This window comes from Dreissena polymorpha, chromosome 3, assembly GCF_020536995.1.
Source record: "Dreissena polymorpha isolate Duluth1 chromosome 3, UMN_Dpol_1.0, whole genome shotgun sequence".
NCBI classification, from domain to species: Eukaryota; Metazoa; Mollusca; class Bivalvia; order Myida; family Dreissenidae; genus Dreissena; species Dreissena polymorpha.
Window position 1 is genome coordinate 5,871,642 of NC_068357.1, and position 16,751 is coordinate 5,888,392.

General features: G+C 34.6%; 1 protein-coding gene across 1 annotated transcript in view; it reads right to left on the reverse strand.

Annotated features, from left to right (window-relative positions):
• LOC127875353 (uncharacterized) overlaps positions 1 to 16,751 on the reverse strand; it is a 50,352-nt gene that overhangs the window by 21,264 nt on the left and 12,337 nt on the right. Inside the window, exons 6-8 of the mRNA XM_052420354.1 lie at positions 13,723 to 13,776; positions 5,684 to 5,809; positions 3,067 to 3,120 (exon numbers count right to left, since the gene is read on the reverse strand). Of these exons, the coding sequence (XP_052276314.1) occupies positions 3,067 to 3,120; positions 5,684 to 5,809; positions 13,723 to 13,776 (234 nt within the window). The remainder of the gene's footprint in view (positions 1 to 3,066; positions 3,121 to 5,683; positions 5,810 to 13,722; positions 13,777 to 16,751) is intronic.

Genomic DNA, 16,751 nt, shown 5'->3' on the forward strand with positions numbered 1-16,751 from the left:
TGAGTATAAAAGTATATATATAACACCGTAGATGGTATGGTAACTTATAATAATAATAATATACCAAAACAAAAACTACTAAATTGTGTGTGGAGGGTGGTTCGGTGCTTGTGTGTGTGTGTTTGTGAGTGCGTGTGTGTGTGCGCGTGTTGCGCGCGTGTGTTGTGCATGTTCGTGTAAAGGAGTGTGCGCGCCGGTTCAGGTATGTGTGTGAATGCGCGCGTGTGTGTGTGTGCGCGCGTGTGTGCGTGTTTTTGTATGGTTTGTGTGTGCGCGGCTGCGTGTATGTGCGTGCACGTATTCGTGTGTGCGTGCTTGTGTGTGTGTGTGTGCGCGCGCACGAGCGCGCGCGTATGTGCATGTGTGCTGGTTGTGTAAAACGCGTGTCTGCGGGTGCGCCTGTGTATGTGTGTGTGTCTGCGGTTGAGTGCGTTCGTATGTTCATGTGTGTTTTTAAGCGTGTATGTGAGTGCATGTGTGTATACATGCACGTGTTCTGTTTTATTTTTTTGCACTGTGTGTACATGTATCTCGTAACAAAACGTTGTAATAATTAAAACGCTTAGGTTACAATAATGACTATAACATGACTATTACAATAACAAAATATGTATCCTTATACAAACATTGTTGTGCTATTATTTGTCAAGAGGTTCACGACAGTAAAAAAGAACCTATGCACCTACTGTATTTGTAAATCATCTATTGAGTATATATGTATATCTTCATTTATTGTTAAACACAATTAATGCAATCAGTTCACGTTTTAATTAACTGTTGTCTACGAAACGTTTATCAAATATCAACATTACACGATATGTGCTAAGATCAAAAGACATATACACGAGTACATTCGTATGTCCGTCGCATTGTCGATCTGAAATATACGAAAAACGAAACCTACTTAGATCGACTGACGGATATTCCCACGTTTTTGTTTGATAAGCAAAATATTTTTAAGCATTTTGTACCTATAAAATGTAACTCTAGTATTTTCATTTTTACTGTATCTTGCCTGCAGTTAATCTAGTTCCGAAAACAAAATGAACTAGAAATACCACCAGATGTGTTTTATTCATATAACAAAATCATGAGCGTCTTACTCTCAATAAATATTTTATTTTTTATTAACAAAAATGATTACAAAAATGTGTTGCCCTGTTTGGAAAGAAGTTAATTGACAACATAAGTGAAGTGGAGTTGTAGAGCAAATACAATATACTGACAATTACACAAATTATATAATACACATATTTTCTGTATTTTCTATAACACGTATAGTCTTCGCACCGCATGCTATATACATAAATATAGATATAGATAAATATCCTTAACCCTATCACAGCTCATGAGCGACATAAAAAAGCGCACTTCCATACACTGGAAATACACAAAATAATTGAAATAGTGATCTGAGAAACAAAACGTGTATATAAAACTCCGTAGATTGTATGTAACTTATAATAGTAGTAATATAACAGTAAGAACTACAAAATTGTGTGGGGGTGGTTCGGCGCGCGTGTGTTTGTGCGTGTGTGTGTGAGCGCGCGCATGTTGCGCGCGAATGTAATGTGCGTGTGTTGTGCATGTACGTGTAAGGGGGTGTGTGCGCGGGTTTATGCATGTGTATGTATGCGCGTGTGTGTGAATGTATGTGCGTGTGTGTGTGCGCGTGTGTGTGTATGTGTGCGTGTGTACGGGTGCGCGAGCGTGCATGCGTGTGTGTGCGTGTTCGTGTGTGTGCGTGCGCGTGTGTTTGTGTGTCTGTGGTTGAGTGCGATCTTCTGTAACACATATATTCTAAGCAACGCCCGCTAGATATATAAATATAGATATAGATTAATATCCTTAAATATGTCACAGTTCATGAAAACATAAATACAAGTAAACCATACAGACAATAATTATGTACATAATAAGAAAAAGTGATTTTTTTTATAAATATAGATAAATACCCTTAAATCTATTTATAATAGGAAAAAGTTATTTTTTTATAGATATAGATAAATATCCTTAAATCTTTCACAGTTCATGAGGACATAAATACAAGTAAAACCGTACAGACAATAATTATGTACATAATTAGAAAATGTTACTTTTTAGCACTTTAATAGTAGTGAATGTTCAGTTTCATTTTAAATGCTGATTTTTCCGAAAGACTACCAAAAAACATTACACAACGTTTATTCATAGATTGTGCCTAGGCTTATTACATCATATAAAAGACAAATATTTATAAATCATAATATTTATCTTGAGTCCGTGTATGAATGTGTGTGTGTTGCGAATAACATTTAAAAAAAAGTAATACAAACATAGTTACATGCACATTACATTTAGGTAACAAAAACATAGTTACATGCAGTATCAAAAACATGATTTCGGAGGGGAACTACACGGACGGTGGTATTTTCAAAGGTGATGGTTGCCATTTCCGGGACCAGAGTTTTGTCACTGTTCTATTGTTAATTTATGTTTGACGATTTGAGGCGCTGCCATTTGATACTTATCGGGCGTACGTTGTTTTGTTTGTTGAATAGGTTTTGGTTGGCCGTGACTTTGCCATCCAGAGTTTGTACTTATCGAATGTCACTTGTTCTTTGCGCTCTTGTCCCCGATAACGAACGAATAGTTTCCCGTTGCGGGACCAGGCCTTCTCCACCAACTCCGGCTCTTTAAGACGCAATGAAGCAAGAACTTCTGCATTGATTTTAGTCAGGCCTTCATTGATAAAAATGCCAGTACCTTTCAGAAGCTTGGCGCGTTTCATGATTTCCATTTTCGTTTGGCGCCTGACGATCACATCAAATTAATATGGGAATAACTTGTGTCAATTGTTTTAAATAAAAGATGTAGAATAAAGAAATGGGCAGGACACAAACATTCCCTTTGACTATATATATATATATATACGGAATATGCACTTATTTTTGTGTACACGGCATGCAAAGATATGGGCATGCTCTATATCCCTATCATATATTGGTTTACACATGTCTATGTTTGATACAGTTTACAGGTTGGCACACACCATGTGAAACAGAGGGACAGTGCAGAAAAACCTACCTTGATTGCCATGGTGATGTTTTGGGCTGCCATGTCCAGCTGCTGTTTGGGAGGCTGAAAATGGAACTAACATTAAGACATTTTCTGTACAAACTTTATTCAGCATATGCATGAGAACCTGGGCTAAAAAAATAATAATTTATAATATACTTATTATTTGTTTTCACATTCCGCTTTTATGATATTTTTCGTTTAAAGAAAGCAAAAATCAAGTTTATGCCGAAAGTGTCGTCCCTGATTAATCTGTGTGGACTGCACAGGCTAATCTGGGACAACATTTTACACACATGCAATAATCCCCTTTTCACAGAAAACGGCTCATTAACAGTATAGAATGAACTAAAATGAACAATTACATTTCTTTATCATTTTTTCTGTTCAATAAATTTAATTTTGTCAATATAAGTTCATTGTCAAAGAATCCTTCTTTACAAACCGTGTACATGATGAACAAGAATATCGTTTAAAAGCTGATGAATAATCCCTAACATGCCTTGTATAACAATATAAATGGGCCGTGCTCTGTGGAAAGGGAGTTAAATGCATATGCGTAAAGTGTCGTCCCAGATTAGTCTGCAAAGGCTAAACAGGGACGACACTTTCAGCTTTTATGGCATTTTTGGTTTAACACTTTCCCGTGTAAGAAGCAAAGTGAAAATGGCTTTTTTAAACAGCATAAAACCAGAACAGCCTGCGAGTAAGAAAGGTATTAAATTAAATATAACTTTCTAAGGGACTACAAATGCGTGAACATACGCATGTAAGTGGTAATGTGTTAAAAAAGTCTCTTCTTAGCAAAAAATCCAGTTAAGGCTGAAAGTGTTTTCCCTGATTGGCGTGTGCAGACTGTACCGGCTAATCTGGAACAACACTTTACGCACATGCATTAAACCATATTTTCACGGAGCAAAGCTCAAAGGCAGTGAGAAGGAAAATAAAATGGCTTAAAACTACTGGAACTAAAGGCTCTTATCTGACACCAAAATTGGTTGTGAACATGCCATAAAATAAATTAACATGTGAATGCAGCCAAAAATATGTCCTATCAAATTGATCATCACTTTACTTGTTTTTCATTCTTGTTTAAGCGCATTTTCATAATTGAATTTCGTAAAGCAGTGTAAATGAAATGGACATGTCATAAACTTATTATTAAATATACTGGTATTTTTAGTTGCATGTAACTGTCATAAAATAACCTTTTAAATTCTTATTTATATTGAAATGGTTGGTTAGTATTCAATCAGAGTTGTATACAATCAATTTAACTATTTATGAATATTCCTAATTCCGTAAAAGTGAACAGGAGCGACTAGATTGTTATTTCTTGAACAAGATCTTTACATTATATATTGGCCGAGCTCTGTGAAAAGGGGGTTTAATGCAAGTTTGTAAAGTGAAGTACCAGATTAGCCTGTGAAGTCAGCACAGACTTATCAGAGACAACACTTTGCGCTTTATGAATTTTTTAATTTATAAATAGCCTCTTTTTATAAACAGGCAGAAAGTGTCGTCCCTGATAAGCCTGTGCGGATTGCATTTGACCTGTACATTTTGCTGGAAGTGCTTAGCATTTTCTTGCTTATACACACATTAACAAGATGAAAAGTCCGCACAGGTTAATCAGGGAAGACAATTTCCGCCTGATCTTAATTTTTGCTAAGAAGAGACTATCTTGAAATGAAAAATATCATACAAGCAGAAAGTGTCGTCCCTGATTTGCCTGTGTCGACTGCATTTGACCTGTAAATTTTGCCCGAAGCGCTTAGCATTTTCTTGCTGATATTCCTATCACAAGTCAAGAATTATTGTTTGCCAAAAAAAATGTTATTGCAATCAAAATAATAAGTTTTTATAAATTTAGTATTCTAAAGTTCTGAAACTTTAAAAATGATTTTATTTATCATGCAAAGTAATTTTGTACATAATCATTTATGTATTCATCAAATATTTTTTTCCCCAAGGTATTCCGCATTATTTTGTAACATTGTGAAATTTATAATGAAAAGTTTCTGCTTAGGTTAATCAAAACACATTACCATTAACATTCTTGTTACCATTTAATTTGTGACCAAGGTCTCCATCTATACAAATAATGTGATATTGTTGATGATAATTAACCCATTAATGCCTAGCGTCCTGAAAAAAGGACATTGCAAACAGCGTAGACCCAGATGAGACGCCGCATAATGCGGCGTCTCATCTGGGTCTGCGCTGTTTGCTTAAATGAATTTCTTTATGGAATATTCTAAATATAGAAATAAATATACTTGACACCCCTAATTTTAGAAATAAATTGATCCAATTTAGGACGATGGGAGAGTCCACTGGGAATAAATGGGTTAAATTCTAAAGTTAACCATAACATGTTCATATTCAGCTTACTTAACATAAAGTACGTTTTATTCACTGAAACCTTGGTTTATGAGTTTGGGTCACTATATTGTTATTTTGTTAAGCAGATGAATATATTACATGGAAAAACATCAAGATATGGTAAAAATAACATTATTTTTTATTTTTTAAAGATTTGTTTCCCACAAAACTGTACGGTTATTGTAAAGCAGATCTTAGTAAACATATATATCACAAACACTAAGATAACAGTTTAAAATACATGGATGAATCTTTTGCTGCTGCTGAATGAGTTGTTGTCTCCACCGTCGTCGTTCTACTAACTGCTGAGCGAGTTGATGTCTCCGCCCTTGTTGTTGAGCGAGTTGTTGTCTCCGCCGTCGTTGTTCTTGAAAATGTGTAATCTTGCTAACATAAATCTGAACAGATATTATTCCAGTTACTTGTCAACGTATGAGCTTTTTCATTAAAAAAATCCTTTTGCCCTTTTCCTCGAAACTGCTGAGCGAGTTCCCGTACGAAATAATGGGGCGGATTCCGGGCGTAATCGGGGCGGAATACGCCCGTACAACTGGCGGAATGAGTTTTACGCCCGGAACTAAAATTATTTCAGGGCGTAATTCAACTGTTTTTTTCCGGGCGTAAAACAAATCCGGGCGTATTTTTATACTTATAATTTGTATGATGGAGATTTGTGGACGGAATTTTGCAATTTGTTTCTTTCGTGGGGCAGAATTTCATTCTTATAAAATATTTGTGAAGCCACATGACGGAATTTTGAACTTAGTAGTTTTTACAGAGAGTAATATTGGACTAAGCAAATTTCTATGAAGCTGAATAATAACTTAATAAATTTAATTTAAACCAAAGTACTGAACAAAATATTTCCAGTAACTTATAACTTAATAAACGTTTTTAAATAAAAATATTTAATTTTATTTATACATTTGTACCATCAATTAACATTCATTATAGACACAACTATTTCAGTCACAGTATAATTAATTCAGCATAAAGCTTTGATCTAATTTATAATTTTCATGTTCAGATTCTAAAACATATTTTGTAGTATTTTTATACTTAATTTGTGAGAAGCTGAAAAGGAGACAGACTTGTGAACTTGTGATCATGAATTATACTCTTAGGTTTTGCATTATTATTGGCAATTATTTCTGGTAAAAAAAAATATTAGGAGATAACAATAACACATTTTAATTAAATATGTTTTATCTATTGCTGACTTTTACAGTTTCCACTTATAATTTTAAGTCTGAGGGATGACCATGCATTAAAAATCTATTTGCACTTATTTTTTTAATTCACTCCTTTAATTCTTCTTCTTTTTTGAAAATTTTGCTCCTTTTTAATTATTATTTCATAATTACATTAATGACTGTAGAGTTTAATAAATAACCTTTTGTTTTTTCAAATGGCCTGTCCTTATATGGGTATATGGATATATTTACAATATGCATGTAATCCGATTTCCGTCCGGTTTCTAAATTACGCCCGTGATCTAAGTTACGCCCGTAATTTTAACATTCCGCCTGTAATCTGAATTCCGCCCATAAACTGCTTTCCGCCCGTAATTTAAGATTCCGTCCCACCTCATTTACATATTTCGCCCCTGTTTTCCGCCCGGATTACGCCCGGAATCCGCCCGGAATCCGCCCCTCTTCTTAAAATCATATATAGAAAAATACGCCCGGAAATATTTTTTACGCCCGGAATTTAGTTTGCGATTCCGTGCCGATTTCGGGCGGAACATTTCGTACGGGTTGTTGTCTCCGTCGTTGTTGTTCTTGAAATTGCTGCTGATGATTCCGATTTCCTCCAGAATGAGCTGGTAATGAACAATACATCATCTGCTTATTTGTATTGAATAATTAAATGTTTGTATTGAATAATATGATTCTCTAAACGCTATTAAGATACAGCATAAATAACATGATACGCAAACCTTATTTGGTAATGTGGTAAATGTATGGCAGATCTATACTTGCATGCATATCACTAAAATTAAAAAGAACAAATTTCAATTACATGGATGAATCTGATGATGTAATTGCTGTTGCCGTTGCTGCTGTTGCTGCTGTTGCTGCTGCGATTGCTGTTGCAGCAGTTGCTGATTATGGAGTTTTTGCTGTGGATTTCCTCCTATATGGATCATATCATATCAATATATTTATACTAAGTTTTTTGTTTGTTAATATATGATTTTTTACTTGAAAACTTGAATAAGACGTAATATTATCATCAAATATAACAAAATGTCAAAAGAAAAGGACTTTTTTTCTGAATATGACTGCCCAAAGCTCTATATTACTGGTCTCTCAAAACATTTAGCAAATATGCTAAATAGATATCTTACCATTGTTTCGTAACCTCTTCAAGGATCTGCCATATAAGTGTGTACTTGTGCCAAAAATGGTGAACATGTGTGCTTAATAGACCTCTTTTCTCTAAGTGCACAAAGAAGTTCTATCCCAAACACAAGTTGACCCTTAAAAAGATGGTCATTTTTGCAAATCTATGTTAAAGCTCCATCATGCACAATAACATTTTGGGTCAGACATGTATTGTCAGTTTATCCAATTGAAAATAAAGTGCACACACTTTAATTGGTAACTTTAGCCTTCACCTTTGAGCAACTGTGACATGGTTTGGCACATGATACAACACATGGTCTTAAAATGATGATCATTTTAGCCAATTTATTCTTTAAATCAGTCATGCACAACAAAGCTACAGATTTTACATTAATATGTACAATCTTTTTTTTATGGCCCCCTTCGAAGAAGAGGGGATAAATTGTTTGGCACATGTCGGTCCGTCCGTCCGTATGTCCGTCCGTCCACCAGATGGTTTCCGGATGATAACTCCAGAACGCTTAGGCCTAGGATCATGAAACTTAATAGGTACATTGATCATGACTCGCAGATGAACCCTATTGATTTTGAGGTCACTTGGTCAAAGGTCAAGGTCACGGTGACCCAAAATAGTAAAATGGTTTCCGGATGATAACTCAAGAACGCTTATGCCTAGGATCATGAAACTTCATAGGTACATTGATCATGACTCGCAGATGACCCCTATTGATTTTCAGGTCACTAGGTCAAAGGTCAAGGTGACCCGAAATAGTAAAATGGTTTCTGGATGATAACTCAAGAACGCTTATGCCTAGGATCATGAAACTTTATAGGTACATTGATCATGACTCGCAGATGACCCCTAGTGATTTTCAGGTCACTAGGTCAAGGTCAAGGTTACAGTGACTCAACTTAGAAAAATGGTTTCCGGATGATAACTCAAGAACGCTTACGCCTAGGATCATGAAACTTCATAGGTACAATTATCATGACTCGCAGATAACCCCTATTGACTTTCAGGTCACTAGGTCAAAGGTAAAGGTCATGGTGACTTGACACAGTAAAATGGTTTCCGGATGATAACTCAAGATAGCTTACGCCTAGGATCATGAAACTTCATATGTACATTGATCATGACTCGCAGATGACCCCTATTGATTTTCAGGTCACTAGGTCAAAGGTCAAGGTCACAGTGCCAAAAACGTTTTCACACAATGGCTGCCACTACAACTGACAGCCCATATGGGGGGCATGCATCTTTTACAAACAGCCCTTGTTATATAAGCAATATTCACAAGCTTAGTGTCACTGTGACCTTAAGCTTTTAGTGAGCAAGATAGAGTTTACACACGCCCTGTTGTCTCGACTTAGTGATCATTTAAGCCAATTTATTTTGAAAACCAATCTGCTAAAGCTCTTCAAAGTTATGGCTCTGACACAAACATATTTTTTCACTATAATATCCATTTGAGGATTATGCAATTATTCAAAAGTCGACTGTGACCTTGACCTTCAAGTGCAATGTTTTTGCACACAAAACATTGACATGATATGGTGATCATTTGTGCAAATTAATTTCATACTCTAATAATACACAATAGAGATATGGGCCTTACACAAACTGCACTACATAGAATATAAAGAGTATACATAAAATTAATTACAAAAAAACAACAACAAAACAAGAGATATGTTTGTCAGAAACACAATGCCCCATACTGCGCTGCTTTGATTTATTATTTTTTTATCATTTGGCAGGTACAGATAATTATATCCCTTTGAAGCTTATTACTTCCCTTTGATTTGTTTTTTTTTAACTTTGACCTTGAAGGATGACCTTGAATTTTCACCACTCAAAATGTACAGCTCCATGAGATACACATGCATGCCAAATATCAAGTTGCTATCTGATGGGACATAGAAGTTATGAGCATTTTTGGAAACCTAAACGCAGAAACCTAAATGCAAAGTGTGACGTAAAGACAGATGGACGGTCCGATCATTATATACCCTCCTTCAGGGGCATAAAAACCTAGCCAAGTGCTTGTGGCAAAGCCTTTAAACAGACCAGAAGCATTTTATGGGCCTAGATATCATTTATAGAAACATCTTTCTAGCAAGTTTCATAATAATTGGACTAAAAATATATCTTTTAGACTGTCTACAAGATTTCACCAGTGCCTTATCGGTATTGGGAAAAATGTCAAACGACATGGTAGCAATGTGTTTAAGTAGGACTATTTTTAACTTAGCTGATATACTAAAGTAAATAAGAACACATTATCTGACCAAGTTGCATGAGGATTGGAGTACAAATGTGACTTCCAGTATGCTTTTTACCATAACCATTTAAGGAAAACTGCTTCACCCCTTGGCACAATGTTTTTGAAGAGGCCATACCCCTTTTAAAAAGTTGTGCATATGCATGATAACATTCCAAAACTAGTGACCTGAAAATCAATAGGGGTCATCTGCCAGTCATGATCAATATACCGTTGAAGTTTCATGATTCTAGGCCTAATAATTTTTTAGTTATCATCAGGAAACCATTTTACTGTTTCGAGTCAATGTGACCTTGACCTTTGACCTAGTGACCTAAAAATCAATAGGGGTCATTTGCCAGTCATTATCAATGTACCTATGAAGTTTCATGATCCTAGACGTAAGCATTCTTGAGTTATCATCCTTAAACCATTTTACTGTTTCGAGTCACTGTGACCTTGACCTTTAGCCTAGTGACCTGAAAATCAATAGGAGTCATCTGCCAGTCATGATCAATGTTCCTATGAAGTTTCACGATCCTAGGCATAAGCATTCTTGAGTTATCATCCCGAAATCATTTTACTGTTTCAGTCACTGTGACCTTGACTTTTGACCCAGTGACCTGAAAATCGATAGGGGTCATCTGCCAGCCTTGATCAATGTACCTATCAAGTTTCATGATCCTAGGCGTAAGCATTTTTGAGTTATCATCCCTCTGTGGAAAGGGGGTTAAATGCATATGCATAAAGTGTCGTCCCAGATTAGCCTGTGCAGTCTGCACAGGCTAAATAGGGACGACACTTTCAGCTTTTATGGCATGTTTGGTTTAACACTTTCCCGTGTAAGAAGCAAAGTGAAAATGACTTTTTTAACAGCATAAAACCAGAACAGCCTGCGAGTAACTTGTAGTCTGTTCAGGTTTTATGCTGTTTGCTGCTCATCAGTATCTAAGGTTTGGACATGAAGCCTTAACAACTTGAATCTAGTAAGAAAGGTATTACATTAAATATAACTTTCTAAGAGACTACAAATACGTGAAAATACGCATGTAAGTGGTAATGTGTTAAAAAAGTCTCTTCTTAGCAAAAATCCAGTTAAAGCTGAAAGTGTCTTCCCCGATTGGCGTGTGCGGACTGTACAGGCTAATCTGGGACAACACTTTACGCACATGCATTTAACCCCATTTTCATTGAGCACAGCTCAAAGGCAGCGAGAAGGGAAATAAAATGGCTTAAAACTACTGGAACTAAAGGCTCTAATCTGACACCAACATTGGTTGTGAACATGCCATAAAATAAATTAACATGTGAATGCAGCCAAAAATATGTCCTATCAAATTGATCATCACTTTACTTGTTTTTCATTCTTGTTTTTCGCATTTTCATAATTGAATTTCGTAAAGCAGTGTAAATGAAATGGACATGTCATAAACTTATTAAATATACTGGTATTTTTAGTTGCATAGAACTGTCATAAAATAACCTTATAAATTCTAATTATTATTGAAATGGTTGGTTAATATTCAATCAGAGTTGTATACAATCAATTTAACTATTTATGAATATTCCTAATTCCGTAAAAGTGAACAGGAGCGACTAGATTGTTATTTCTTGAACAAGATCTTTGAATTATATATTGGCTGAGCTCTGTGGAAAGGGGGTTTAATGCAAGTTTGTAAAGTGAAGTACCAGATTAGCCTGTGAAGTCAGCACAGGCAAATCAGAGACAACACTTTGCGCTTTATGAAATGTTTTATTTATAAACAGCCTCTTTTTATAAACAAGCAGAAAGTGTCGTCCCTGATAAGCCTGTGCGGATTGCATTTGACCTGTACATTTTGCTGGAAGTGCTTAGCATTTTCTTGCTGATACACATATTAACAAGATGATATTCCTATCACAAGTCAATAATTATTGTTTGCAAAAAAAATGTTATTGCAATCAAAATATTAAGTTTTTATAAATTTAGTATTCTAAAGTTCTCAAACTTAAAAAATGATTTTATTTATCATGCAAAGTAATTTTGTACATAATTTATGTATTCATCAAATATTTTTTTTCCAAACTTATTCCGCATTATTTTGTAACAATGTGAAATTTATAATGAAAAGTTTCTGCTTAGGTTAATCAAAACACATTACCATTAATATTCTTGTAACCATTTAATTTGTGACCAAGGTCTCCATCTATACAAATAATGTGATATTGTTGATGATAATTAAATTATAAAGTTAACCAATAACTTAAGTTATTTCACTAAAAATATTTAGCAAATGTGCTGAATAGACACCTAGCTTCACATAGTTGTCCACCAGTTTTAAGACCAGCTGTACAAGAGTGTACAGAATGTGGAATATTTTTGCCAAATTAACTTCAATTGTCTCTATGCATAAACAATCATATACCTAACACAATTTGACCTTTAAAAGAAAAGTGTGCCATAGGCCATGAGCATACTAGGCGGGTTCTTGCGCTCGACGCAACGTCAACATATGATGATTATTGTTGTAAATTTATGTTATATTCCCATCTTGTACAATGAAGTAAGGGACCTGGAGACATGTTCTGTCTCTTTATACGAATAAAGAAAAGATGCAAACTTCAAGTGTCCATGTAACCATGACCTTTTAGCAAGTTACATTTAATTGGAGTGACAAGTCATCTTGTAATGTTTATCATTTGTGCCAATATATTTTTGAAATCAAATCATGCACAATAACATTATATTAACATGGTCTTTATCTATCTAAATGTAAAAATATGCACAAGCTTCAAGTGTCCACTTTGACCTTAAGCTTAAAGTGAGTAGGATGATTTTACATAAAACTGTTGTCTTTGTATTGTGATCAACTGTGCCAGTTTATTTTGAATTCCAGTTATGCACTATAAAGTTATGGACAACAACTTGTGCGTTCACTATTTCCATACATTTTACCAATATGGTTAGCAAACACATCAATATCTAATACAACCTTGACATTAAAGTGCCATGGTTTTGTATGTATCACATGGACTTGATATGGTGATAATGTGTGCCAGTTTATTTAAAATCCAATCATGAACAATAAAATTACAGGCCTTGCATGTAAATTATATATCTCTATTTCCATTAAAGAAATATGCACAAGCTTCTAGTGACCTCTGTGACCTTGATCTTTGACCTTGATCTTTAACCTTGATCTGTGACCTTTAGCCTTACGAGAGCAGGATGACTTTAAATGAAAACTGTTGTCTTTGTATGATGATCATTTATGCCAATTTATTTTGAAATCCAACAATTAATGCACTTTAATGTTATGTACTACAAGTTTCTACAACATGTACTTTTACTATATCCATTAATAATATGAATATGGCTTGAAATCATATCGTGGTTAAATTAGCCCTTAAACCAAAATGGTTTCGCATGTATCACATCAAATTAATATGGGAATAACTTGTGTCAATTGTTCTAAAATAAAAGAGGTAGAATAAAGAAATGGGCAGGACACAAACATACCCTTTGACTATATCCATATACGGAATATGCACTTATTTTTGTGTACACGGCATGCAAAGATATGGGCATGCTCTATATCCCTATCATATATTGGTTTACACATGTCTATGTTTGATACAGTTTACAGGTTGGCACACACCATGTTTCACAGGGACAGTGCAGAAACACCTACCTTGATTGCCATGGTGATGTTTTGGGCTGTCATGTCCAGCTGCTGTTTGGGAGGCTGAAAATGGAACTAACATTAGGACATTTTCTGTACAAACACTATTCAGCATATGCATGAGAACCATGGCTTAACAAATAATAATATATGGTATACTAATTATTTGTTTTCACATACCGCTTTTATGATATTTTTCGTTTAAAGAAAGTCTCTTCTTAGCAAAAATCAAGTTTATGCCGAAAGTGTCGTCCCTGATTAATCTGTGTGGACTGCACAGGCTAATCTGGGACGACATTTTACACACATGCAATAATCCCATTTTCACAGAGAACGGCTCATTAACAGTATAAAATGAACTAAAATGAACAATTACATTTCTTTATCATTTTTTATGTTCAATAAATTTAATTTTGTCAATATAAGTTCAGTGTCAAAGAATCCTTCTTTACAAACCGTGTACATGATGAACAAGAATATCGTTTAAAAGCTGATGGATACTCCCTAACATGCCTTGTATAACAATATAAATGGGCCGTGCTCTGTGGAAAGGGGGTTAAATGCAAAGGCTAAACAGGGACGACACTTTCAGCTTTTATGGCATGTTTGGTTTAACACTTTCCCGTGTAAGAAGCAAAGTGAAAATGACTTTTTTAACAGCATAAAACCAGAAAAGCCTGCGAGTAACTTGTAGTCTGTTCAGGTTTTATGCTGTTTGCTGCTCATCAGTATCTAAGGTTTGGACATGAAGCCTTAACAACTTGAATCTAGTAAGAAAGGTATTAAATTACATATAACTTTCTAAGGGACTACAGATACGTGAAAATACGCATGTAAGTGGTAATGTGTTAAAAAAGTCTCTTCTTAGCAAAAATCCAGTTAAAGCTGAAAGTGTCTTCCCTGATTGGCGTGTGCGGACTGTACAGGCTAATCTGGGACAACACTTTACGCACATGCATTTAACCCCATTTTCATTGAGCACAGCTCAAAGGAAGCGAGAAGGGAAATAAAATGGCTTATAACTACTGGAACTAAAGGCTCTAATCTGACACCAACATTGGTTGTGAACATGCCATAAAATAAATTAACATGTGAATGCAGCCAAAAATATGTCCTATCAAATTGATCATCACTTTACTTGTTTTTCATTCTTGTTTTTCGCATTTTCATAATTGAATTTCGTAAAGCAGTGTAAATGAAATGGACATGTCAAAAACTTATTGTTAAATATACTGGTATTTTTAGTTGCATAGAACTGTCATAAAATAACCTTATAAATTCTTATTATTATTGAAATGGTTGGTTAATATTCAATCAGAGTTGTATACAATCAATTTAACTATTTATGAATATTCCTTATTCCGTTAAAGTGAACAGGAGCGACTAGATTGTTATTTCTTGAACAAGATCTTTGACTTATATATTGGCTGAGCTCTGTGGAAAGGGGATTTAATGCAAGTTTGTAAAGTGAAGTACCAGATTAGCCTGTGAAGTCAGCACAGGCAAATCAGAGACAACACTGCGCTTTATGAAATGTTTTATTTATAAACAGCCTCTTTTTATAAACAGGCAGAAAGTGTCGTCCCTGATTAGCCTGTGCGGATTGCATTTGACCTGTACATTTTGCTGGAAGTGCTTAGCATTTTTTGCTGATACACATATTAACAAGATGATATTCCTATCACAAGTCAATAATTATTGTTTGCAAAAAAAATGTTATTGCAATCAAAATATTCAGTTTTTATAAATTTAGTATTCTAAAGTTCTCAAACTTAAAAAAAAGGATTTTATTTATCATGCAAATAAATTTTGTACATAATCATTTATGTATTCATCAAATATTTTTTTCCCCAACTTATTCCGCATTATTTTGTAACAATGTGAAATTTATAATGAAAAGTTTCTGCTTAGGTTAATCAAAACACATTACCATTAATATGCTTGTAACCATTTAATTTGTGACCAAGGTCTCCATCTATACAAATAATGTGATATTGTTGATGATAATTAAATTATAAAGTTAACCAATAACTTAAGTTATTTCACTAAAAATATTTAGCAAATGTGCTGAATAGACACCTAGCTTCACATAGTGGTACATTAGTTTGAAGACCAGCTGTACAAGAGTGTACAGAATGTGGAATATTTTTGCCAAATTAACTTCAATTTTTTCTATGCATAAACTATCATATACCTGACACAATTTGACCTTTAAAAGAAAAGTGTGCCATAGGCCATGAGCATACTAGGCAAGTTCTTGCGCTCGACGCAACGTCAACATATGATGATTATTGTTGTAAATTAATGTTATATTCCCATCTTGTACAATGAAGTAAGGGACCTGGAGACATGTTCTGTCTCTTTATACGAATAAAGAAAAGATGCAAACTTCAATTGTCCATGTAACCATGACCATTTAGCAAGTTACATTTAATTGGAGTGACAAGTCATCTTGTAATGTTTATCATTTGTGCCAATATATTTTTGAAATCAAATCATGCACAATAACATTATATTAACATGGTCTTTATCTATCTAAATGTAATAATATGCACAAGCTTCAAGTGTCCACTTTGACCTTAAGCTTTAAGTGAGTAGGATGATTTTACATAAAACTGTTGCCTTTGTATTGTGATCAACTGTGCCAGTTTATTTTGAATTCCAGTTATGCACTATAAAGTTATGGACAACAACTTGTACGTTCATTAATTTCATACATTTTACCAATATGGTTTGCAAACACATCAATATCCAATACAACCTTGACATTAAAGTGCCATGGTATTGTATGTATCACATGGACTTGATATGGTGATAATGTGTGCCAGTTTATTTAAAATCCAATCATGAACAATAAAGTTACAGGCCTTGCATGTAAATTATATATCTCTATTTCCATTAAAGAAATATGCACAAGCTTCTAGTGACCTCTGTGACCTTGATCTTTGACCTTGATCTTTAACCTTGATCTGTGACCTTGAGCCTTACGAGAGCAGGATGACTTTAAATGAAAACTGTTTTCTTTGTATGATGATCAT